The 26026-nt window shown below is 37.4% G+C and overlaps 2 protein-coding genes across 2 annotated transcripts in view; one reads left to right on the forward strand and one right to left on the reverse strand.

The window, feature by feature from the left end:
* Positions 1-26026, reverse strand: part of LOC109009972 (deoxyhypusine synthase) — an 871604-nt gene that overhangs the window by 341208 nt on the left and 504370 nt on the right. The window lies entirely within an intron of this gene.
* Positions 1658-5506, forward strand: LOC109010233 (glutathione hydrolase 3-like). The gene is made up of 7 exons (XM_018991006.2): positions 1658-1877; positions 2566-2906; positions 3160-3678; positions 3975-4210; positions 4301-4565; positions 4775-4912; positions 4998-5506. The coding sequence occupies exons 1-7, from the start codon at positions 1778-1780 to the stop codon at positions 5274-5276; spliced, it is 1878 nt and encodes a 625-aa protein (XP_018846551.1). The 5' UTR covers positions 1658-1777; the 3' UTR covers positions 5277-5506.

Raw genomic sequence — 26026 nt, forward strand, 5'->3', positions numbered from 1 at the left:
CAAGCAAGCAAGCAACAAAAATCCAAACTGCAACAACTTGTTTAAGAAAATTTGAAGTATGAAAGGTTTCAACCGTTGCTTTCTCATTCTTTATTCCGTGACAAACTTTGGCATCTACTATTAGCTGGCCTTCTTTCCGCAGTTGTATAAAGATTATTTGTCCATTCATTCACTTTTAACACGTGACTTATTTTTATTATTCTAATTAGAGTATTTGATGCTTCTAATTTAAGTCTATACAAAAAAATTATAATATTTCATATTCACAGATTTGATTTTTGATAATATTTAATTTAAAACTTCTTTTATAACACAAATCAAACTTGGTAAATATAAATTTTCTTTTACTTAGGCATTTTGCACTTTTGAATTTCTCCTTTTATTTTTTCTAAGAAAGAGTAATGCTATATGTAATCATGAAGTGTGCAAGTATCGTGTAATCGCTTTGAAAAAGAATAGGATCTATTATTAAAAAATAATAGTTATTTTTTGTCTGGGTTCAAAGATGTCAACTTTCTACGCTATAAATAAGTGTCATTTAATCTATGATGCGAAGAGCTTCTTCTAATTGAAATATTTAAATAAAGGCTTATTATTAATTCATTCGAATGCGTTTTTATTTAATTTAAAAGAAAAAAAGAAAAAAGAATCTGATCCTATCCCTATTGTTCTAATGGAATGGAATGGAATCTTCAATATTCTCAGTCCATAATTACTGTGAAACGAGAGAAGGGGAAAAAAAGAGAGACGAAGATAACAACGTCATGGCTAACGATATTTGTCTCTAGATTTCTGATTCTTCAAAGTAACATAAAATTCCGCTGACCATGTTGGGCACTAAAATAAAATGTCACTGCTCAAGCTTTAAGAAGCCAAGTTAGACACTTCAAAATAATACGCCACGTACATGCAAATTCGGTCAAAAATAAATAAATAAATAATAATAACAACAGAAGTTGCTCACATTAATTAGTGCTTTTAACCGAATGGAGTAAAAGTATTTTGATTGGTTTGTGAGAAAAATGGTTTAACCGCAACTGATTTATGAAAATAAATTTATTAATTAATATAATTTGATGCGATACGTCAGATTGTAAAATTAAATTTTAAAAAAGAGTCAAATTTACTATTAAAAAATTATTATTTTTCAAGTAGATCCTATATTTTATTTATTTTTTTCAAAAACGATTATTCGATAATTATACAAATCACGATTGTATGTACGTAGTGCATAAATACTGTATAATTATTTTAAAAAAGAGTAAGGTCTATTATTAAAAAATTAATATTTTTCAAATAAATTTTATATTTTATTATTTTTTTCAAAATAATTACTACCGTTGCACAAACGTACGTAGAATTACTCCTTTCTAATAATAATGTGCAGATGCAAAACCAGACAGCCGTTAGCCGTCACAGCCCACGTGGCTGCAACTAATTGCTCCTCGTACCCACTGTGACAAAGCCAATTACACTCTGAATTTGGCCGCGAACCTGACCAAATACTACCCGTATTTCATCCCTGAGGCCGATCGCACTAGTATAAAGGAAAAATAAAACAACCGTTTTAAGTGTATACTGGAGCAGGACATTATATATATATATATATATATATATATATATACACACATATATATATTATATATGCATGTGTGTCGTATGAAGTTTTTTTTATTTTATAAACAACGACAAAATTCTTCCAGCGCTTCTGACATTCCACCTACCTACCTGTTCTCTTTCTGTATCCCTGAGAGCTGGAGTGACGGGGAATCAAGACATGGAAGCTCCACTTCTGGGCAATCATGGGTTTGTCAATTATAAGAAGAAGAGTTGGGGCAAGGCTATGTTCTTCCTTCTTGCATTTATAACCATTACAAGTCAGTTTCTCTTCTCCTTTCTACTGGGCTTATCTATTTTCTTTAGTTCTGGTTTTGTCACAAACCCTCAATCTGAAAGAGTTTCATGTTCAATATACATGAGAACTCCGACACCAGTTTTTTTTTTTTAAAAAAGAGCTACTGTTCTTGGCCCCTGAACCAGTGGCTTTACTTTTGAGCACCATGTTTTTCAGGGGTGGTCAAGGCTCAAGAGAAACAATTTGATCTTCGAATCATGGCCTAAATTTGGAATTTCGGATGATTTTAGTTTTGCTCAAAACCTGGACTTGCCACCAATCAGTTAATCACCAGACTCTGGCTAAATTTGAATTTTGGAGCAATCCAAATATGTAATTCCAGTCTCATAAATTTCCTCCTTTTCTTTTTCTCTCCTTCCATTTCGGGGTTGAGCCCAAGCCTGGAATTTATGTATAGGCCACCTCAGGCGTAGTTTCATAAGGAAACATCTTATTTGTTATCATGACTGACCAAATAATCGACAAAAACAATAAGATTACCATATATGGTTCATGATAATTATATATTCGGATCTATGATTCACATTTAATGGTGGCTGTCCTGTTCCATACGCTATCCTCTCTGGTATAATCTTTTCTTTGCTTTTGGCAATTTATGGCCATAGGAGCGAGCTAGATTTAATTATATGCGGATACTGTTTGTATTTCAGCTGTAGGCCTTGTTCTCAGTGGCGGCGACTTAAAATCTTGGAAACAAAGAGGAGGAAACAGATATGATAAGAGAATTGGAGTAGCTGATGATGACATTATTGAGTCAGATCAGGGTGTTGTTGCTGCTGATGATGGCCGATGCTCGGAAATTGGTGCAGCCATGCTTCGACAGGGTGGGCATGCTGTTGATGCTGCAGTGGCAACTGCACTGTGCCTTGGTGTTGTTTATCCGATGGCCAGTGGGATAGGAGGTGGAGCTTTCATGATTGTCCGGTCTTCCTCAACTTCAAAAACCCAAGCTTTTGACATGAGGGAAACTGCTCCATTAGCAGCTTCACAGGTTCACAATTCTCTCCTTCAGCTAAAATTATGGACCCCCAAAATTAAACAAGTCTAATCTATAAAAGATGTTTGCATCATTTAAGTCAGATTGATCAAACAGTTTCACATCAACCTAGTGCATCCATCACAGACCTTTTAGATTGGATTCATTGGATGGTAGGGATGTGTTCAAATTTGACTATTGTCTCCCATAAAGTTTGACATCAATTTGTCTTTTGCTTATTGTACAAACATGTGAATGCGAAAAACAGAACATGTATGAGAATAATCCCAAATCCAAAGTTGCTGGTGCACTCGCAATGGGAGTTCCTGGCGAGATAGCTGGCCTTCACCAAGCTTGGTTACAACATGGGCGTTTGGCTTGGAGGACATTATTCCAACCCGCCATCAAACTTGCAAAAGATGGATTTGTGATTTCTCCTTATCTCAGACAACACATGACTAAGGTTGCAAAGGTGATCATGAACGATCCAGGTTTACGACAGGTATTTGCACCAAATGGAAAGCTGTTGCAGGCAGGGGATGCATGCTACAATATAGAACTTGGCCGCAGCTTAGAGGCAGTGGCAGAGCAGGGGCCACAAGTTTTCTACAATGGAACCGTTGGTGAGAAGTTAGTAAAGGATGTGAGAGAGGCAGGTGGGATTTTGACAATGGAGGATTTAAGGAGTTATAAAGTGGATGTAACAGATGCAATGGCGGCGGATGTTTTGGGCTACACCATAGTTGGAATGCCGCCACCTTCAAGTGGAACAGTCGGCCTTTCTCTGGTGAGTAATTTGCTTTTCCTCTTGTTCTTATCTAAGTTTTTCACTACGAAATTGGATGCCTTACTGGAACTTAACCATTCAGGTGTCGTGAATAACTAAAGAAATGAAAGATCCCTTGAGGTCTTGACCTTTACCTTCATAATTATAGTACTCTAGTACCAGGATTCTAGGTCATTGGTAGATTGAACTGTTCAAGAAGCTACTTTTGAAAGAGAAATGTTGTGTTTCAGTATATAGAATTATAGATATGGATATTTGCATATGCATGGTAAATTTAAAATCTTTGGTAAAAACAGGTTTTGAACATCTTGGACAGCTATGGAAATTCAAATGCTGTAAGGGGAAGTCTCGGTCTACATCGCCTGGTCGAGGCACTGAAACACATGTTTGCTGTCCGAATGAACCTGGGTGACCCAAACTTTGTTGACGTAAGTAAATATGTATCTGAAATGCTCTCGCCATCTTTTGCGAAGGAAATTCAGCAAAAGATATTTGACAACACTACTTTCCCTCCAGAATATTATATGAGCAGGTTTGATACATTTGCCTCACTAGTCGACAATACTGCTAATATTGAGTTCTCTATAATCATTATTCTCCAGTTTTATACCATAAATTGCAGGTGGAGTCAGCTGAGAGATCACGGCACCAGTCATTTCTGCATTGTAGATGCAGATAGAAATGCAGTATCAATGACCACCACAGTAAATTATCCCTTTGGAGCTGGGGTGATCTCCCTTGCTACTGGGATTCTGTTGAATAATGAGATGGATGACTTCTCGATGCCCACCGAGATCACACCGGACAAACTTCCTCCTGCTCCAACAAATTATATCAAACCGAATAAGAGACCCTTATCATCGATGACTCCGATCATTGTTGTCAAGGTAAATAAATAGAACAGCTCAAAAGGTTGTTTCCCTCGAAGCTTTTTTTTTTTCCCCTGAAACTGATTGCAACTCTGTACTCCACTCTGAATATTCTAATTGTCTGCCCTCTCATGACTGATCCCATGCCAAAAGTGTCATCAAGAAGACAACTTTTTTCTACATTAGATTGTATCTTTTGCACTTATCTTTGTATCTTATCCTGGCAGGATAACCAGCTGGCAGGGGTCATTGGTGGTAGTGGTGGAATATACATAATTCCAGCAGTAATCCAGGTTTTTCTCAACCATTTTATCTTGGGAATGGAACCCTTAGCTGCAATTCAGAACCCAAGAATCTACCACAAGGTTTCATCCTGACATGTTTCTATGCATAAGTAAAACTTGTGTAATTCAACAAACAATTATCTGATTCATTCTTCATCCTATGCAGCTAGTACCAAATGTGATTTTGTATGAAAACTGGACTGTGATTGATGGGGATCACATTGAGCTTCCAGATGAAAGAAAGAGTTACTTGAAAGAGAGGGGTCATCAACTGAACGCCATAGCAGGGGGAGCCATCGTCCAGTTGGTTGTTCAAACTCTGCAAAACCCCATCAACAACATGGGTGGTAGGAAACATGGAGGAGATTCTATTGCCAACATATTCCGTGGTATCCTCACTGCTGTAAGTGACCCTAGAAAGAATGGGAGGCCTGCCGCCATTTAACCACCACCGTTGTTTCGGGTTGAATTATTCTGAGGGCGACAGAAAAGCAATCCTTCCACTTGGAATATTGGAAATTGAAACTATTACAATTTTTTTTTTTTAATTTTTTTTTTGGTTTCATAAATGTCAATATCAGTTAGGTCTCTCTCCTGTACAACCATTCTGGCTATGTCTTTACCAACCAGAAGAAAACTAAAAAGATCAGATGAAGATGAATCAATCAATAGTGGCCTAATACATCGATTTATTGGCCAGGCTCAATCTTAGAATAAGAAACAATTTGGATCAACTCAGATACAGATTTAAAAAAATAAATAAATAAAAATGATATTTGAAATCACAAGCTTTTATATATGCCTGGAGTCATCGACACCATAATCATTAAGCAGCGGGGGACATTGGCAACTGACACTCGGCCCTCGGGCTCAATCAAGCAATGATTCTTGAGCACAATAGGGAACAACACCCATCTCAAAGTCCTAGTTTACGTAGTAGTAAACTGAATGAAAAGGCTTGGAGGCACTCCTAAATTGATCCAGCAACTAGCATGTGGTCAGTACAAGAAAATGATGCCAAACACCAGAATTAAGAAGCTTGGTTTACGTTGGATTTTTGCAATCCTTTCATAGGCAACAACACAAGTAGGAAATCTTTAGCGCCTAACCAGTAAATTTTCATCATGCTTTCTCCATTAGTTGTATCAAAAACTCTAGATGCAAGCGGGCTCGTGCAGTCGCCATGCAAATGGCTGACGTGGAAAATTGAAAACGGTGTCGTTTTCAATTTTCCACGTTTTCACCGTTTGCCATTTCCATTTCCCCCCATTCCCCCATTTCTCCCTCCTTCTCCGTGTTTCGAGTCTTCGATCCAATCCCCCTTCCTCTCTCCGTGAACCTCTCTGTTTCTCACCCACCAGTCGAAGCCCACCGCAGCCCTTCCTCTCTGTTTCTCACCCCACCAGTCGAAGCCCACCGGTGCCCTTCCATTCTAGCACATCGTCTCTGTGTCGTGGCGCGGTGCAGCGAGGCGAAGATCTAGCTCCAGAAGCCCATCGGGTTTGCATTCCACTCTAGCCCATTCGTCTCTGTGTTGCGACGCGGTGAGGCGAAGCCCTTCCACTCTGATTCCTTCCTTCCTCCCTCCCTCCCTCCTAACCCTAACCCAAACCCAGCCCATCCCCTTCATCTCGAAACCCTAACCCCAGCCAATATCCCTAATCCCAAAACCCTAGCCCTAACCCAGCCAACCCTAACCCTAACCCTAATCAACCCCTTTCCCTCATCCTGAAATCCTAGCCGTGACCCAGCTCATTAAGGAAGACGGAAGAGAGTCGCCCTTATCCGGTTCAGGTTGAAGGCAAGTACACATCATTTTAATTCCTTTTGTATTATGTTTTTTTTTTTTTAATCGAGTTTTTAGTTTAGAAAAATCCTATTTGGCAAATATCAAAAAATTAAGTAAGAGTTTGGTATGTTTTTTTGGATAGAGCATGACATTTATTCATGCAATGCTGACTGGTGTTATAGATTGCTCACAGTTGGTGCAAACTTAATATGTTTCTTGTTATTGGCTTTGTGGTAAGACACTGCATGTGATGGGCACTATAGTTACACATGATAGGGTAAACATCTCAAGTTATGCTCTTAACTTGTCCACTTGAACGTTTGAGAAGTTTCAAGCTCTGTGCAAGATGACTTGTAAGGAGAGTATGAGATTTGGCTCAATGGTCTATAGGACCGTTAGATAGCATCCTTGCCATGGATATATCCACCAACTTTTTTTTAATACTAAGAGATGTTATTTTGGGTCTTTAGTTCTTCCTGCTTGTTGGAGTAATTAATGTTTAATTTCTTTCTCTTGTTGTTCTAAGATCATATTTTATTACGCTTCTCATGATATTTAGAATTTGTTGTGGTAGTTGGATTTCATGTATGTATTGGAGTCATTGATTTAAGAAAACATTAATTTCTTTGGTCTATATGCATGCATGGTAGGACACATTAGACTTCGAAATTCAAGGAAATTATTACTTATATCCCTTGATAAGAAAATTAATAATGATAATGACAATTCTTGATAGGACGTATGGGTCTTTACAAATTATTCATTCAAGTAGTACTCATATATAATATAATGATATTTTTAGAAATTCATGCATGATTGGCCTCCATGCATGAATGCATATTTCGATCAACATATTTGATTAATTTCCAATTCAAAGACATGAATTTTAAGATGCTACAACGCACTTAATATTATTTTATTATTGGTGCATGTGAATTAGAAATAAAAACATGATACATATCTACTTATATATAAAGCGCGAAGAGGTTTGTAACAGTATTTTCGTCTAACATTTTTTTTCCAATTTTACCCTTACTTTTATTCCAAAATCTCGATTTTGCCACTGACATTCTTTCCATTTTACCCCTGGTTCTCCAGCGCGCGAGCCCCTCCTCCCCTCTCCCCCGTCCGTTTCTTCATCTGCTATGGTGCGCCGTCGCACGCTGTCGTACTCGACACCGCCGCTCTCATTCTCTTCCCCTCCGACCGGCGTCCATTCCCTTCCAATCTCAGCCCCTCTTGTGCCGTCGTTGACTGCCACGAGTGAATCCAAGCCGCGGCCCGTCCGATTCTTCGTCGCCTCCAGTGCGCCGCCGCACGCCGGCGCGGCTAACACTGCCCCATCCATTCTCTTCCCCTCCGTCCGGCGTTCCTCCCCTTCCAATATCAACTCCTATCGTGCTGCTGTTAACCGCCACGACGAATCCAGGCCGCGGCTCTCGATTTTTTTTTTTTAAATTAATTTTAATTTTTTTTAATTTAATTGTTTTTATAGGGGCGGCTGTGTCTTCATTGTCTTTTATTGTGTTTTATTTCCTTTAATTTTAAATTATGTAAATATTGAATTTAATTGTTACATTTCAGTATAAACTATTTTTTTCCTTTTATTAATGATTTTTGTTTAATGATTTATTAAAAAATAAACTTAAATATTTTTTTTTCATTTCTGGATAAACTGAATAGTTTATTAATTAACTTGAAATTAATTACACTATTGGAGGGAGTTAGATGAGATGAAATTTTATAAAAAATAATTGAAAGAGAGAAAGAGTTAAATAAAAAATATTATAAAATTTAAATATTATAAGACACTTAGATTATAATTTTATAATATTGTTTTTGTTTTGAAATTTAAAAAGATAAATTATATTTTATTTGAAATTTGAAATTTTGAGAAAGTTATAATGATTATTTTAAAAGTTTTGTATTTCAGTTATGTTTAAAAAAGAGATAGGATATGATATGAAAATTTTGGAATAAAATCTATTTTCAAATAGACTTTTATTTGAAAATAAGTAAGGGATGAACAGTGTTCTTATCAATTTCTCTCTCACTTTTTTTCTGTTTTTCTCATCAAATTCGGTTCTCTTATGTTTTTTCTCTTTTGCCGATTAGGTGAGTTTGGATACTGAGATTTTTTTTTTTGATAGGTTAGATCCTAATTGAGATGAGATTAGTTGAATTGAAAATGAAAAGTTAAATAAAATATTGTTAAAATATTACTTTTTAATATTATAGAAACATTAACCTTTTAAACAAGAGATTTTGGTAAGCTTAACCAAACAATATTTTATTTTTAATAAAAAAAATAATCTTAATTTGCTTATAGATATTACATTTCATTTAAGTGCATTCAATTCTTGAGTTTGCTGCCTAACAAGATCCAAAATTCTCACTATTGGATATAATCATTGATATTATGGTTTATAATATGAGATAAAAATGGAAATTAGTCAAAAATCCTTACTCATATACTGCTTGTGATAATATGATGATTTGCTTTACACGATAATTCTATCTGAAGTTGATCATATTTTATTATCTATTATACATCTCACAGTATTTAATAGTAGACAACTGGGCACACGTGCAGCGCACGTTGCCCTAACTAGTATATATATATATATATATATATATATATATATATATATATATATATATATATATGAGTAACTTTAATTATATATGAAAGAAAGTAGGTACTGATGATCATGAGCTAGCCCTAAATGCAATGAATGTCTTGAGATTCCTGACATGCATGTATGTTTGCTAATAATTGTACAAGACTACATGCATGCATGCTGATTATGATCATCAAATTAAAGATTGTTCTCATCAGCTTGGTCGCTAAGTTATGCAAATCATTAAACAGTACTCTTGCTAAAAAGGTGAGAAAAAATAATATAAATGAGATGCATAATATATATATATATATATTTTTTATAAGTAAATGAGATGCATAATATATATCTTGTTGATTTGATCCTTTTTGTTCGATCTGGTTGGATTAATACATGGATCATGCTAGTCAATCAACCATCAGTTCATTTTACTGTTGGACGTGACTGCTAGTTCATTCTTACTATGCGTCGTGCTTTTTTTTTTTTTTAGTGCTTCCCTTTATGTGTGTCTTTTGATATGTGTGCCTTTCATTTGTGATTCTGGTTCATGTTAGAATGTTGTGTCTTCTTCATCTGTTGGCAAACGTACTTTGACATCGCCCTTGTGCTTCTGTGACGTTGAAGCTAATTTGAGATACTCAAATACTAAGGCAAATCCTGGACAATCCTTCTTAGGGTGTCCAAAGTACAACACGAAGGTATCTACAGGACTTGATTTTTTATATAAGTTTAATGAATTGATTAATATTACGTACGTCTAACATTTGAATTATTTTTCTGTGCAAATATCGGGGATTACCACACTGTAATTATTTCAAGTGGGCAGATAGTGAGCAAGACATAGAGCTAGAAGAAAAAAAAAAGAAGTGTCAAGGAAAACCAAGGAAGAGCTCCAAAAGAGACTTAGCGATATCGAAAATAAAGTAACTGAGCTCCTTAAGATAGTGGATGACATCAAGAAGATAGAGATGGTGCTATATAGTATATCTGAGGAGGTCCGGAAAAAGGAGTCGGTGCTTTTTGAGAGAGAAGCTACCCTAAGGCGTTCACGCACGTTATCTCGGATGTACTTTGGTGTTTTTGTAGTTATTTTTTGCTATTTATACATTTGATAGTGGTTTATGTTACATCTTATTCGGAAGTTGTAGGTTAAGTGTTATTAGTTATTTAGTGTTATAAGTTATTAGTTATTTAGTGCTATAAATCTTGAGTTGAAGTGTTATTACAAAACTGAATTATTAGTTAAGTGTTATTTAAGGTGTTATAAGTTATTTAATTTGTATAATTAGATTTGTATAATTAATATAAGGCCTTATAAGTTATTTAATTGAAAAAGCCATCTGAATTGTATGTACGTGAAAAAGCCACCTGCATTGGTTGGCCAACAACTAAAGAAGCCATCCAATTGACCATTTGTCTTTGAAACCTGTAGCATGGCAAGTTCGGGCATGGCAATTAGGGACTTACTCAAACCTGTTGTATCACTACTAATATTAATATAAGTAACAATAAAATCTGCACACCCTTCCAAAAATAACCGTGAAATAGCATCACTTTTGAAGCTATGTGAATATAACAAAATTACAAAGTCTTTTAACCACCAACCTTCCTACTTACAAGATAATTACAAAAACCTACAACAATACATTTATACCTTCCTTCTTACAAAATACTTACAAAATAAATACAAGTCAATGCCACTTAGCATACATAAATGGTAAACCTTGATTTTTCTTATTCCCGCAATCATCATTCCCAAGAGCAACATGTCTCAAGTCAAAAGGTTTTGGATGTCCCATTGCAGCTTGCATAGAACCCCATCTAGAATTAGGATCACGTCTAGCAAACTCAATACTATCGAGGGCTTCCTGTAATCAAGCCATTTATCATCATAAAATAATATTATTGACTTTTTAGCACCAAAAAGTGAGGCTAAGTTGTACAGAACATGAATTGATCAACTTGGAGTATCAATTTGATCAACTTAATGTAACAGGAAGCAGGTTACTCACATACTTGCACAAAAGGCCTGATGTTGGAAGTACTAATTTGATCATTAAGATTGAGACCTGTAAAAAATCATGACTTTAACTATAGGAATGCAGAATGATTTCCGAGCAATGATAACTTTAAAGAATTCAAAGTACTATCATATTAGAGATCATGATATCAACTATTGCATTCGAATGCTACTAATATATATATATATATAGAAGAAAATGGTCATTAATTATCATGAGCCATTAGAATCTTGTTCTACTATTCACAAGAGCTTGCAACGGAATTTAGTTTGAAATGGGAAACAACAATCAATGAAAACCTTGCATTGTGAAAAAAGGTCTTACTCTTAGTTCTGAATGGGAATGTACCTGCATCATAGTTCTGACTTGCTCTTTGGAGGGTGGATCAAAATGCGGTCCGGTCGTGTGCCATCGACCCCAAAAAAATATGTTACGATTAATATGAAAATATTAATGTCATTTAAATATTAAAATTAAATTGTGTTAAGTTTAGAAACATTACACTTTCTTGGCTACCCATCACTGTTTCTTGGTGTTGGATTCCACTACTGTGAATTACCGAGCTGTCTATAACAGTCTGTTTATAAACAATAAAATACTTAGTAAATTGTGAAGGGATGAAAAGTTACCATTTGAACTGAGGCAAAATCATTATTTCGCTTATAAATAGATGTATTTCTGATACCTGCACTTGTTCAGGATTGGTGATATCCACTTCTGATTGCCCAAATAAATTCCTACGCGTGCTAATGACTAGTGTATCTCCAACATTGGAACTCTCATCTCCTTAATAAATAACGTAACAATTAAAAAAACTTTTTCTAAGTTTACATTATAAAACTACAAGACATTCACACGTTAAAGGAATTGAACGGTTATTTTTAATTCTCCCAATGTTAAAACATTCACCTGTTTGGCTTTCCCTCTGACTTGGGCTTTCTTCTGTTTGGCTTTAACCTTTCGTATGTTTGTCTCTATCCTGGATGCTCTCCTCAGAGATAGGGGTCTTCCTTTCCCTCTGACAACAAGTGGATTCTTGACTTGTTGTGAACCAGCAACTACAGTTGTGTCCCGTGTCATATAACCAGCATTCGAATCTGTTATGGGCAAAGAACTGTTTAAATATGACATATGGGAAACAACAGAAATTAAGTAATTTTTTTCCTTCCTTCATAAGTAGGAATTAAGTATTTATAAAGAACTAAACAAGATAATAGACTTTAAAAATCATCACATTCGAACCTGTGTGGGTCAAAGATCTGTTGCGTGTTTGCTCGCGATAACATTCAGTCATTTCATTTATTTTCTTCTTTGCATCTTCGAATTGCTCATTAGAATCCGCCGCATATGTAATCATCCCATAACACATATTCAACAAAATTGAATATCTATTACCATTAGGCCTCTGATTCCCTGTGTCATAGCTACTGCGGATTAACATGTATCGCCTCTTGATGTCCTTTCTCCACGGGTCTAAAATGTACTGGTTTGACAATGATTTTATATCGTTAGATTTGAATACGGCCAAAATATGCCTACACAGTATCCCCCTCATCTGAAATAACCCACATAAACACTTAGCATTGCAGTCTTCTTCATGAAAGTCCACTGAATATGTAACCATTTTACTGAACTTCTCAATACGAACTTCATCTTCTACCAAATAACTCTTCATTACACCATCCGATGTAAGTAGAGATGGATCCAAATCAAGCACACCTATTACTTGCTGCTGCACCTCTCTAAATTTAGCGTTAGTATACAACTCTTGGAATTTCTTTTCGATTGGAGATCTCGATACACAGGGAATGACCTGGCTAAATGATTGGAATTCCGCATGATTTTCATTCTCAATTTTCTTTTTCAGCGCATTGTTAAACTGGTCGACAAACTCCTTCAAATTTGTTTTTGAATGAATATAACCGTAAAAAAAAGCATTCATACTCTCGCTGCGTTGGGTTGTACTCATTCCAGCCCAAAAGTGGTCTTTTAGGAAAATCGGTACCCAATGCTCACGCTCCGCATATAAACTTTTCAACCATGGATTCTCATGTAAGTCATATGTGTTAATAAACTCGGCCCAACATTTCTCAAACTCCTCAATAGTTTGTGTGTCGTACACACATTTCATTAGTCAAGTTTTCAGCCCACTTCTATATGCAGCATATGACCCAAGCTTCTTAGGGACTTTCTTCAGTATATGCTATAGGCATAATCTATGTCGAGTTTCTGGAAAGACAGTAGCAATTGCATTTTTCATTGCTCTGCCTTGATCAGTAATAATAGCCTTTTGAGCTATACCATCCATACACTGCAACCAGGTTTGAAATAACCATGTAAAGGTCTCCGTATCCTCACTAGAAATTAACCCAGCTCCCAAAAGAATCGACTGTCCGTGATGGTTTACACCAACAAATGGTGCAAATGGCATCCTATACCTATTCGTCAGGTATGTGGTGTCAAATGTAACTACGTCACCAAAATATTGGTAGGCCGCTCGACTACTTGGATCTGCCCAAAAAATATTTTTTAACCTTCCTTCATCGTCTAAATCCATCAATGCAAAAAATCCGTTATTCTTGTACTGCATCCTCATAAAATAATCTTGAAGTGCTCCAGCACCACCTGCGCCAAGTCGTAGATGTCGTGCTTTGTCGATGTAATTGCGACAATCATTTTCCAAAAATGGAAGGTTCTCAAAGCCACATGTGCCAACGACAAGAGATCCGTAACTCTTATTCAATCGGATCCTAGCTAAATCGTTTGTGTCTAGGACCCTTTTAACAAAGTCACTCACTTCTCTGTTACATCGAAAGAAGCGGGATTTCATTGGGCTGAGACTGTGATTATGTGAATTATGGACTGTTGTCAACCGCATCTTTCCCTCAACTCTTAAGGCATTAATCATTGCCTTACAGTTCGTTTTTCCCGTCGGACGTGGGTTGGCTAGATTGGAACTCTTATTTCAGGCCTTCCCTCCCCGTGCACAACCAAGGGTGACATATCTGACACTCTGATCCTCTAACCTCTCACTCCTTTGTGTCATCACCCCAAACCCACATTTTTTACCATAATGTTTATAATAGCTAAACAACTCTTCAAATGAATTGAACTCCATCCCCGACTTTGGTTCCTCAACGATATCATCACCGTCCGACGATGGCACTACCTGTGGTGTACCAGTAGTGCCATGGTCAGTTGGTGTACCGGTAGTGCCATGTCAGTTTCCCATTCATCTGGTCTATCCAACAAAATTTCTTCATCTACTCTAACAGAATTACATGGCACTTCAGTTTGCAGACAATCGGGTTTATCTTCTTCACCAACTCTTGCGCTCGTTCCAGAGCTTGTACCGATAAATGGCCTCGGAGGTCCCATCCCAAATTGAAATGGGTAACCAACATTTAGCTTAAAACAAAAAAACTAAAACATTTAATTTGTTTCAAAAATTATTATCTTATAACTAAAAAACAATAAAGGAGTTGAAAAATCACCTGAATGTTGCTTGGATTCTTGGTTCCATCTAGATATGGCAAGAAAGCTGGTGACCATGCAGGCATTGGTCCTAAATAACCGTGCATGTAATTTTGATAGTTTAGTATACGAGTTTGAGGGATGTCCTAACAAAATAATAATAATATTAATAATTATAATGTTAAACATTGAGCTGCAATTAATTTTCTTAATTATGAAACAACATACTGAGTTTGACGGATTTGAGCTAGATGGTGTACGCGAAAATGGGTGTTCTTCTCCTTTTCCCATGCCCTATACAAGTTGTTCACTCTCCAAGGTCAGTCTTTGATAAGTTATCAAGAAAATTACTTCAATCAACTAGAAGACTAATATTGTACATACTGCTTTTAAGAAAAAAAAACTGATAAAAATTTGCTTAGCATCAAATACTGTTTACACATGCCAGAGATGATTGATGCCTTTCTTCTCAACTAAATCATCCACCGGTTGTTTTTTCAGAACAATTCAAATTTAACTAACGTACATGAGGGAACAAAATAATAATCTAGCACCCAAGATCATTGTTTAAAGATCATTCCAAACATTTTGTATATTTAACGACAACTAAACCATAATAATTAAACCACAATATCAATATTTAACCACTAAATTAATTTTTCAGCAAACAAATTTCCACGTAAACAACTCTATGCAACGCAAAAATTTTGAATTTAACAATATCAAATCTAAATCACAACAGGCTGTGTAAGGAAAAAACTAACTAAATCACAACAGAAAAAACCAACTAAATCATAACATGTGTGGAACAAAACAACTAATCTGTGGAAGAAAAAAACCACCTAAATCAACAATAGCAGTGGAAGAAAAAAAACAAGCAAATCACAACATGCTTCATTGTTTATCAGTGACCACAACATTTAATCAAATGCAAAGTTAAAATTTCAGATCAAAGAAGAGATGAAGATGACCCACAGTGCGACAGTATGGGGACGAAGATGACCCATGAAACCGACCCACGTCGTTGACCCGAAACGCTGGCCCACTAAGCTGACCCGAGCTGATGGCCCACGAACCTGACCTGCCGAATCCCACGAACCTGACCCAAACGAAGCCCACGAACTTGACCCAAACGAAGCCCACGAACCTGACCCAGCCCAACGCAGACCGGCCTTGACCCAGCCCAACGCACCCACCGACGTTCTCTGAGTTTCAATCTGCAGACCAAACTCGGACAATGCACAATGTTTCTCCAAATCGCCGTGCTCGCACGAACAAGACGAGCGGGAAGCGAAATGAATTTGGGTCTCCGCTTCGCTTCGTTTCGTTTCGTGTTTTTTTTTTTTTAACTACTGACGTGGCATGACGCCACGTCAGCTGACTGCACGTCGTCTACGTAAGACGACTGTGCATAGAAATATTGTAGTTGTATTGGTGTCAAAATGTTTGACTTGCTTGTCTCAACAATACACCCATTCATGACCATTTCCTCCAGCATAAAATGTGTCTTCTCTAAATGTAACATAATGTCTAGCTAACACTGCAAATTTGTGTGGAAAGTAGGAAAAACCAAATTAACTTCTTTGAAGGTAAAGATGGAAAACTGAGTTCAGGACATGGGAAATAAAAAACAATATAGGTAAGATATTACTGAACTCAGACTTACCACGTTTCCAAAATGTTGGTCCATTGTTTCAACGAAAAGATGGATGAACTCCAAAATTGCAAGTTCATTCTACAGCATGCATAACACAAAGGGGAATGAATATCAAGAAATGCATCCTTGCAGACATCTAGGCAAAAGTTTAAAATCAGAATTTTCTAATGATGTATTTGACAAAGTTTTTAGTTGAATTTGAACACATAAAGAAGGGATTTTAGTGGGATAACTTCACAATTAACTCATCTATCTTCACCAAGACCTATCATAACAACGAACTTTCCCTATCTCCTTCCTCCACATGGAGTTGAAAATTCTATATCCAATCAAAGCATGTCAGTAACATTGACATTGCATATAAACTAACACTCTTGAGCTTTAGAGGCACATCACATTAGAAGTACTATGCAAAATGTTCTTGAACTGAAAGTTTGTAGGCAAAGAGAAATGTCTCGAGGAAAATCCATATTCTTTGATTGGCATGGTTCACATAAAATTTCATTTTGTGACCACAAAAGTTTCATAATGCAAACATTATCTCAAGATGTAGATTAAACAGAGAAACTTACTTCATCATTGTCAACTCCAACCAGGAAAAATAATGATGCATAGCGCCTGTAAACAATTTTTTAGTTCCGATGCTCAACAAAAGAACACTGTCATCATAAAAGAAAATGGATAAGCAACAACAACAAGAAATGTCTGGTTGTGTTAACATTGTCTAGATGCAGATTCTGGGTTGAACCGAACCTAAAGAAGAGCTAATAGAATTAGTAATCGAGATAAAACATGACCAGAAGAAAGCAGAAAGCCAGAAAGTGATCAATTGGGCAAAAAACCAACTCCTAGACATGATATTTTAACTAACCCATACTCCTAGGCATGATTATTTTAGGAATGGTATGAAATTTGTACAGAGGACATGAAAAATCACAACAAAATTGATGATGTCTAACAAGACCTGTCCTACGAAATTCCAATAAGCAACATCCAAAGTTTTTCCAGCAATCATGCATCAAGCACTAACATTAGTCATTAGCCATTAGCCTTTTTTTGGATGGACAACTGATTTGGGTAAAATCATTGTGGATAAATATTGTGTATGTAAAAATTGTGGTGAGATGTTGGACCATCCTTATATTCCTTTGTGCAAGAGAATTATGATCATTGGCTTTATCTTGCCTTGGATTATGATAGAAGAGTTTAAAAGTTGAGAAAGGACACTCATTCCTCACGAGAAAGATGAGACTTGGTGCAGATCCTATTGGAATATGTCGAGAATTTGGCAGGAGAGAAAAAATCGTACTTTCAACAATTCCATTGATATTTTGAGCCTTCGATTGTAATTTGTTGGGGGCAGGCTAATATAATCATCCTGTGGCTCGTGCATTTATTTATTTTATAACTATCAACAAACAAATCAAATCAAATTCAAGACCAAAAGAACATGAAACAGTTTCGTTGCCAGGATTTGGGAATTAAATAAAACACTCAAGGAATCAAGTTCTTCATGCACCCTTAGAAACTTTAAACTCCTGTCCGTCATTGACACGTTACCAATTCCAAATAGATAGTTGATTGTCACGAGCCTAATTTCAACCTCGAATTTAGCCATTCTCAATCAATTTCCTTGCAATTTTCCTTTTATCCAAACCACAATTTGTATGAGTGTTACATATAATAACAACCATGCAGCTCATATACATGAAATTAAATTCCCAGCACAGACCGAAAACAAAGATATTTATTCAAAAGGTTAGCGATTCAGTACGATCTGGGAATTGATCTAGGGCCCACTAAATTCCATTTACCTCATAGATTAAGCCAAAAAAAAAAAAAATCTTAAAAGATCGGACTAGGTAAATTAAATTGAAACAGATATAGGGAGACCTGTTGCTCGACACGAGCGAGACATTTGTGAACGATTTCGCCCTCGAGAGTGTGTCGTTCTTCGAGAGTGAAGTACTCATAGTATTGGGCAAGACAGGTCTGTCTCTGCTTGTCCACCATCAGTATGAATTTGATTCCCATTTTCTTCGTCACCACCCCCAAAAACACGGGGAGAGAGAGAGAGAGAGCGATTGTCGTAGTGGAAAGAAAATGAGGGTGTTTTTGGTACCGTTGTCATGAAAAATGAACAAACAAAAATGATAGATGCAACTGGCCTTGGGAACCCCCGTGACATTGCATCCAATGTAGCATTAATAAAAAACAACGTCGTTTCAGTTTTGTTGTGTTCTTTGCCTTCGTTTGTGTGCTTTTGTATTGTTTCTAAAATGATTTTTGTTGCTGACAACCGGCATGTGCAAACGGGATGCAACCAGTTGTACGTGGCAAAACTTACGTGGAAGGAAAAAACAAAACAAAAAAAAAAAAAAAAGGAAAAGCTAAAAAGTTGCAAAAAAGTAAAAAGTAAAAAACAAAGAAATAAACCAACGGATGTCCAAATGAAATTAGCAGAGGGTTGTCTTCGTGAATCTCAGATATGTGGTTGTCTTCGTGGGTAGGAGAAAAAAAAGAGGGTCGTCTTCATGGGTCTCAGATCTGTGCTTGTTCGTGGGTAGGAGAAGAAGCAGAGCTTTGGATGGTTTTTGTTTGAAAGTTGGAAATAGGAAGATTGAAAATGCTGAGATGAAAATGAAGCCCTATTATTTCGCTCTAAGTTGCTGGCTAATTTCTCTATAGCTTTCTTTCCACCTATCCATCAATCGCTTTCATCAACACTCCCTCACTCGCTGATTTTTTCCTCTCTTCCTCTTACTTTCTCGCATTTTTCTCATTTTAATTTTCTTTTTCTCTGCCATAGACACGCAAGAAAAGAAAAATAAATAGCAATTCCTCGAACCAAACGGCCTGAAGAATCTTTGAAATTCTCAAAACCTCTTCTTGTTTTTGTCACATTCGAAGTGGAGTTTTTTGCAAAGTTCATCTTCCATTTTTCACTGAGAGTTAAGCTCAAATTCAAGCTCAAAATTTCACTGAATTGAACTTTGAGGAGATGTGAATGCATGTGTCGAATTGCGGTGGTTTTTTATGATCTTGGTGGAGGCAACGTGTGGAGGAGTTAGTCTACGAACAATCTGGTACATTGGGAGTGATGGAGGGTAGGGTTTCGTTAGCGAAACTCGAAGCTTGATGTCACCCTTGGAGAAGATGAGCACTAACCAGTCTAAGTCAGGCCCGGTGGAAAGGGACATTGAGTTGGTAATCGTGGATGGAGGATGGGGATCGTCGATGGAGAAGACGATAGCAACTGGAGAGAAGTCTCAGACGTTGTCATCTTTGGCAATCGTGGGGGTGTTGCATTCGTTGATGAGAAGACTTGGGAATTCTAGATTACCCTACCTTTAATTTAATATTTATCTTATTAAAAAAATAAAATAAGAACTAATATCTTTTTTGGACATATAGAGAGGACAAATTACTGTATTTCAAAGAAGGAATAGAAAACCAAGAAATATCACATGGATTAGATGCTGTGTTTTTTTTTTTTTAAATACTATTCTTTGTGCGTTTAAAATTTTATTTGATGCATCCTAATTGAAAAATAAATAGACAAAATTTCTTTAAGTGAAAAAATAAGTTGAATTTTCTATCAATCTTCTGATTTTGTCCATTCACTTTTAAACGGAATGTACTGTGGTTAGGAACTAAGGTGAGTTGATGGGTGTTGTTTGTATGCCTAAGAGATTTGTGAATAATCCTTTACAGCCAAAGATTGTGGCACTACAGAGAGCAACAAAGTTTTGTAGTTTTTTTTTTTTTTTAGAGTAAAAGCTTTCGTTCATCCATTCAAATAAACAGAATTCAATACATAATACTACCATGGTCACAATAAAAAACCAACAAATAAACAGTAATATCATAAAACACCTTCTACATCCACCACTAGGCTGCTCATAATAAAATCTAGAGGTTCATTCCATCACTGAAAAGTATATCATCCACAAATCGTGCATGTCGAGCTAGAAGATGTGCTACCTCATTTTCACGTCTATCAACATGAAGAACCTCAAAAGAAAGGAAATTAGACAGCAACTTCTTTACCTCATGAATTAAAAGATTACAACACCTGTTCAGATATGAGTTAGGAAAGGAATCTCTCTGCTAGGGCTGACATGGCTTGTCCTTTTCTTCTCTGCTAGGGTTTGGTTTTATGTAGCTTGCATGGCGGCTGCCGATGCCTTAACAGGTGCGACTGGCCACCCACATTCATTTGCAGATCTTGTTTTTGCAGTGCTGCAATCCATTCCGAAAGTGGATCTTGCTTTTAGGCCTCCGAAACTCATCGATGGGGAACTATGTTTCCTATTTTCTGCGGAGGAATTAAATAAAACATCATCACCTTTTCGTTTCTCCTTAGTGTTCAAATTTCTCAAACAGAGGCCTTCACTTGACTCTATCAGATCCTTCATTCACAGTCGTTGGGGACTAAACGCTATACCTGTGGTTTCAGCTATGCAACGTCCCCGAAATGTCTTCATTAGAATGTCGGATGAATCGGATTTTAACAAGGCTCTTTCTAGGGAATCTTGCAAGATTAATGGGGTACCTTATTGTCCGTTTGCTTGGTCGCCGGAGTTCAGTGAAGAGAACGAACCACCATCTATGCCCGTGTGGGTGTTTTTGTCAGGGCTTCCACCTAACTTCTATCATACATCTGTGCTCAAGAAGATTACGGCGCCGATTGGGTAGTTTATACGTAGAGATAATTCGACGGCATGTGCTACCAGAGCAGACGGTGCTAGGGTGTGCTTAGAGGTGGATGCCTCACGTGAACCAATCAGCCATTTTTGGATTGGTTGTCCTGGTATGACTTGTAGTAGAAGATAGGAGGTATGCTATGAAACCCTTCCTGCGTACTGTCTTTCATGCAAAGTGCAAGGCCACAACTTGAAAACATGCAGATCTGGTATAGAAAAACAGAATATTCAATCTAAGGGTGGACAGATTTGGGTTAAAAAGGGTGAGATGTCCGATGCGGGAAAGGAACAACCTGTAGGCTCTCTGGCTATGGTGGTCATTGCTCCTTCGATGGAAGTTCCGGGTGAGACTGGTGCAATGCAAGCTGCTGACAGCTTGTTGGAGGGATCGCACGTGGTGGATCTTGTTTCTAATACACAAGTTAGCGATTGTCTTGAAACTGGGTTAGAGATAGTGGTGTGCAACTCTCTACAGGTGGATTGTGAGTTACAACAGGCCTCAAATGAAGGAAAGACACTGAGGGGGGATGGGTTGGATGCAACGGGTAAGGAGGTTATTGCTGTGGACCAGATGGGAGATGGGTTGGCTTGGAGAGATGATTCTACAGCCTTAAACATTCAAAGTGTGCTGCATGATCCACTAGTGCAGCAAGTTTCGAAGGGAGATGGGCTTCATACATTGCTTGTGGGTCTTGAGTTTGCTACTCAGGAAGTGGTGGTAGATGGCTTTGGGCTTGAGCATCCAGCGCAAGCAGGTGGTGAGGGTGGGGTGAGCTCAAATGATTGCATAGTGCAGGTTACCTCTGTAGGGGTCCCAGTGGCAGATGAGGAGCTAGAGGTAAAAGAGGGCGAAGGTGTTGAATGCGGGTTGGACCTGAACCTTAATTTGGAAGAAATTCAACCTGAACATGAAGTTGATAGGGACAAGTTAAAGGTAGATATGCAAAAAGACTACAAGAAAGACTCGGAAGTGATAAGCAATAACGTTGGCATGGTAAAAAAAAAGAGCTCTTCTAGGGCTGTGATCCGCCCCTCTAAATTTAATCTATGATTAGTCCAATCATTTTTTGGAATTTAAAGGGAGTTGGCACCTCACAGTTAAGATTGTGTAAGATTATTAAAAAATACAAGCCTAATATTTTGGCCCTGGCAGAACCTTTTTTGTTGGAGGAAAAAATTCCTAGCTTCTTGAGTAAATTTAAATGTGATTATTATCTTACTAATGAAGCGTCTGGTGGTAAAATTTGGCTTTTGTGGAACTTGGTGGTAAATGTGCAATTGTTGACTAGTTCCAATCAGTATTTGTCAGTGAAAGTGGAGGAGAATGGGCATGGTTTTATCCTAACTATTGTGTATGCTAAATGTAATCATATTGAGAGAAAGACTCTCTGGGAGGAGTTGGAGGCTAGTGGCAGTGGTATAGTTCCGTGGGTTCTTTGTGGTGACTTCAATATCATTAAGGATGATTCTGAAAGAAGAGGTGGTCATCCTCGTCAGTTTGCAGTGATGGCAGACTTCAACCTGTTTACTCAGAATTGTGGATTAATGGAGATGTTTCACCAAGGTCCAAGCATGACATGGTGTAACGGGCAAAGCAGCTTAGCAAGGAGTTGGGCTAGGTTAGACCGTTGTTTTATTGACTCTAACTTTCTCAATTGTTTTCCAAAGGTAGGTCTTAGCTCGCACTACGTCTGATCATTCCACGCTGGTGATCCAAATGGAAGAAGACCCTCTCAAGTATGTCCTAGTCCCTTTAGATTTCAATTTATTTGGACTGATCATATTGATTTTATTAGTCTTGTGGAGGGCGTGTGGAAGCAAGAGAGCTTGGGTTTTGGGCTTAATAAAATGGCTTTTAAATTGAAAATAGTTAAGGTGGCTCTAAAAGAGTGGAACAAGAGTGTTTTTGGTAGGACTAATGTCATTATTCAGGAGTTAGAGCAACGTATTAAGAGATTGGAAATCAGTCTTCAAAGCTGTTTTAACCCTGAGGATGACAATGATCTTTTGGTGGTTAGGTTGGAATTATCGATCTGGATGGGTAGAGAGGAGACAAGATTGTCTCATATGGTCAAGAAGAAATGGCTCAAAGATGGTGATCAAAATTCTAAATTCTTTCATGCTATTTTGAATGCTAAGAATCATAAAAGAATCAATGATATGCACATGGCTGATGGTTCTATTTTAAATACTATTGCTGATATTCATAAAGCCGGTGTTGAGTATTTTCAACAGTTTTTGGGTCAAAGTGATTCTCGGGATTTGCCTAACGTAAGTCATTTATATCTCCTGTGGTTACCGAAGAGGATAATTTTCTCATCTCTAAAGCTCATTCCCTTGTGGAATTAAAGGATGCTCTCTTTGATATTCCCATTGACAATAGTCCTGGTCCAGATGGCTTCAGCTCTGGTTTCTTTAGAGTTTGCTGGGACATTGTCAAGGAGGACCTTTTGGCAGATAGTTCTGAGTTCTTCCAGTCGCTTTACCTTCCCAGGTTTTTCTGTGCCTCTTATATTGTCCTTATTCCTAAGGTTGGTAAGCCTAATGGTTTTGACAAATTTAGGCCCCTTAGTATGTACTCTGTCTTTTATAAGATTTGTGCTAAGATTATCGTGGCTAGACTAACAAGCATTTTGTCTAAACTGATATCTTAGGAGCAAGGGGTTTTTATTCCTGGTAGTAGTATTTTTTAGAACATAAGTTTAACCTAGGAAATGGTTCACTCTATTCATAGAAAGACTGTTGGGGTTAATGTGCTAATTAAGCTTGATATGTCTAAGGCTTATGACAGAGTTGATTGGAGGTTTCTTTTACATGTCTTGGATGCTTTTGGTTTTTCTTCCAAAGTTTGTGATTTAATTAAGTTGTGCATCTCCACGCCTTGGTACTTAGTCATGATGAATGGTACTCATTTGGGGTTCTTTAAAGGCGAATGTGGTTTGAAGCAAGGTGACCCCTTATTGCCCTATTTGTTCATTGTTATGCAAGAGGTTCTTACTTGGCTTCTCAAGTATTCATTTGCTGATGGTCAAATTGGGCAATTTTATCAGTCTAGAGGTACTCTTCTTGTCTCTCATCTTATGTATGCTGATGACATTGTCATTTTTGCCAATAGTGGTAAAAGGTCGTTGAGAGGTTTGATGCATGTTCTTAATTTATATGAGGTTTGGTCGGGTCAACTTCTTAGTAAGGATAAAAGCGCTATATTTTTTTTCTAAACATATTTTTGTTCCTAGAAAGTGGTCGAGTCTTAGATTTACTGGCTTCTCTTAAAGGTCTTTTCCATTCAAGTACTTGGGTGTGCCTATTGTGGTTGGCATATTGAAAGCTTCTAATTTTGTGATACTAGGGAAAGTTAAGAAGAAAATTGAGGGTTGGAAGATGAAATTGCTCTCTACTGGCGGCAGAACTATTCTTCTGTGGCATGTGCTTTCTAGTATGGCCACTCACCTTCTTGTTGTTCTTCATGTCCCAAGGAAAGTGCTCATGGAGTTGAATTGACTTTTGAGTTCTTTCTTTTGGGGTGAGTCTGGAGGTAAGGGTAAGAGGAAATGGGTTGCTTGGGCTAAGATTTGTAGACCTATTCATGAAGGAAGGATGGGCATTAGAGCTTTTGGGGATATTCAGCAGGCTTTACATATGAAACTAACTTGGAAATTGATCTCGGGTCAGTCCTTTTGGGCTGATTTCTTTAGAGGTAAGTATGCTAGTGGCAACCTTTTATCTCTTTTGTTGCCTAAGAAGGGCACTAGGTTTTGGAAGTCTATTGTTAAAAGTATCTCTGATGTTTTGAGTAATTCTAAGTGGTTGGTGAGAGAGGGTAGTATCTCTTTTTGGTTCGATAATTGGGAGGAGGGTGGTCCCCTTAATGCTCCTTACCCGGTTATTGAGCAATCGTTTTTAAAGATAAAATACATTTGTACTGAGAATGGGTGGGATATCTCTTTGCTGGAGAGGCTTGTGGGTCAGCAGAAAGCTTCAGATTTGGTTGACTACTTGTCTAGGAGGAAAGAGGGGCAGGATGTTTTCATATGGATGAAGGAGAAAGATAGTAACTTTACTACTAAAAGTGTTTGGGATTGCATCAGAGTTCAGGCCCCTCCTTTAACTCTGGCCCATTAGATTTGGCATAAATTCATTCCTAAGAAAATTTCAATAGTGATGTGGAAGGCTTCTAATAATTGCCTGAGCGTGGATGACAAGGTTAAATTGGTTGGGATCCCAATGGTTTCGAAATGTAATTGCTGCTCCTCAGGTCATATTGAGGATCTTAATCATGTTCTTTGTACTGGTGAGTTTGCCAGGCATATATGGAGATTGGCTTCGATTCATTTGGGTGTTCAGATGGGCATTTATAGTACTTGGCAGGAGCAAACTAATTTTTGGTTTCGTCGTGCTGGTATCTCTTCTCAGTTTTGGACTATTTTTTTATTCCTTCCATTGTTTCTTGGAAGCTTTGGGAAAGACGTTGCAAAGCTAGGTACGAAGGAAAGACTAATACTATTGATTTGGTTTGGTATGGTATTAAGGATTGGATCCGCAGAATTATGCAGGGGAATACCAAATATTTGTGCCTTCCTAGTTAAGATGTGGTCCTTTTAAATAGGCTGGATATTCCGGTTTCTACTCTTAAAATGAAGAAAGTGGCTATTGTGAAATAGAACCCACTCTTACAGGAGAGGGTTAAGCTTAATACTAATGGTAGCAGTTTAGGAAATCCTGGGTCGGCTGGTGCTGGGGGTGTTATTCGGGATGCTAATGGTAATCTTTGTGCGGCTTACTCTGTTTCCTTAGGTCATGGTTCTAGTAATTTTGCTGAATTGAGGGGTTTACTAGAAGGGGTTAGGAGGTGTAACCAAATGGGTTTTCATAAGGTTGAGATTGAGATGGATTCTCAACTTTTGGTTAGCTGGATTATTGAGGGCGA

This window comes from Juglans regia, chromosome 1 (genome assembly GCF_001411555.2).
Source record: "Juglans regia cultivar Chandler chromosome 1, Walnut 2.0, whole genome shotgun sequence".
In the NCBI taxonomy this organism is placed as follows: Eukaryota; Viridiplantae; Streptophyta; class Magnoliopsida; order Fagales; family Juglandaceae; genus Juglans; species Juglans regia.

Bases quoted from the DNA above. Each gene is read 5' to 3' on its own strand.
- LOC109010233 (XM_018991006.2), top strand. From the start codon at position 1,778: ATGGAAGCTCCACTTCTGGGCAATCATGGGTTTGTCAATTATAAGAAG. The intron at 3,679-3,974 runs GTGAGTAATTTG...TGGTAAAAACAG, and splicing joins GAACAGTCGGCCTTTCTCTG to GTTTTGAACATCTTGGACAG. The intron at 4,913-4,997 runs GTTTCATCCTGA...CATCCTATGCAG, and splicing joins ACCCAAGAATCTACCACAAG to CTAGTACCAAATGTGATTTT.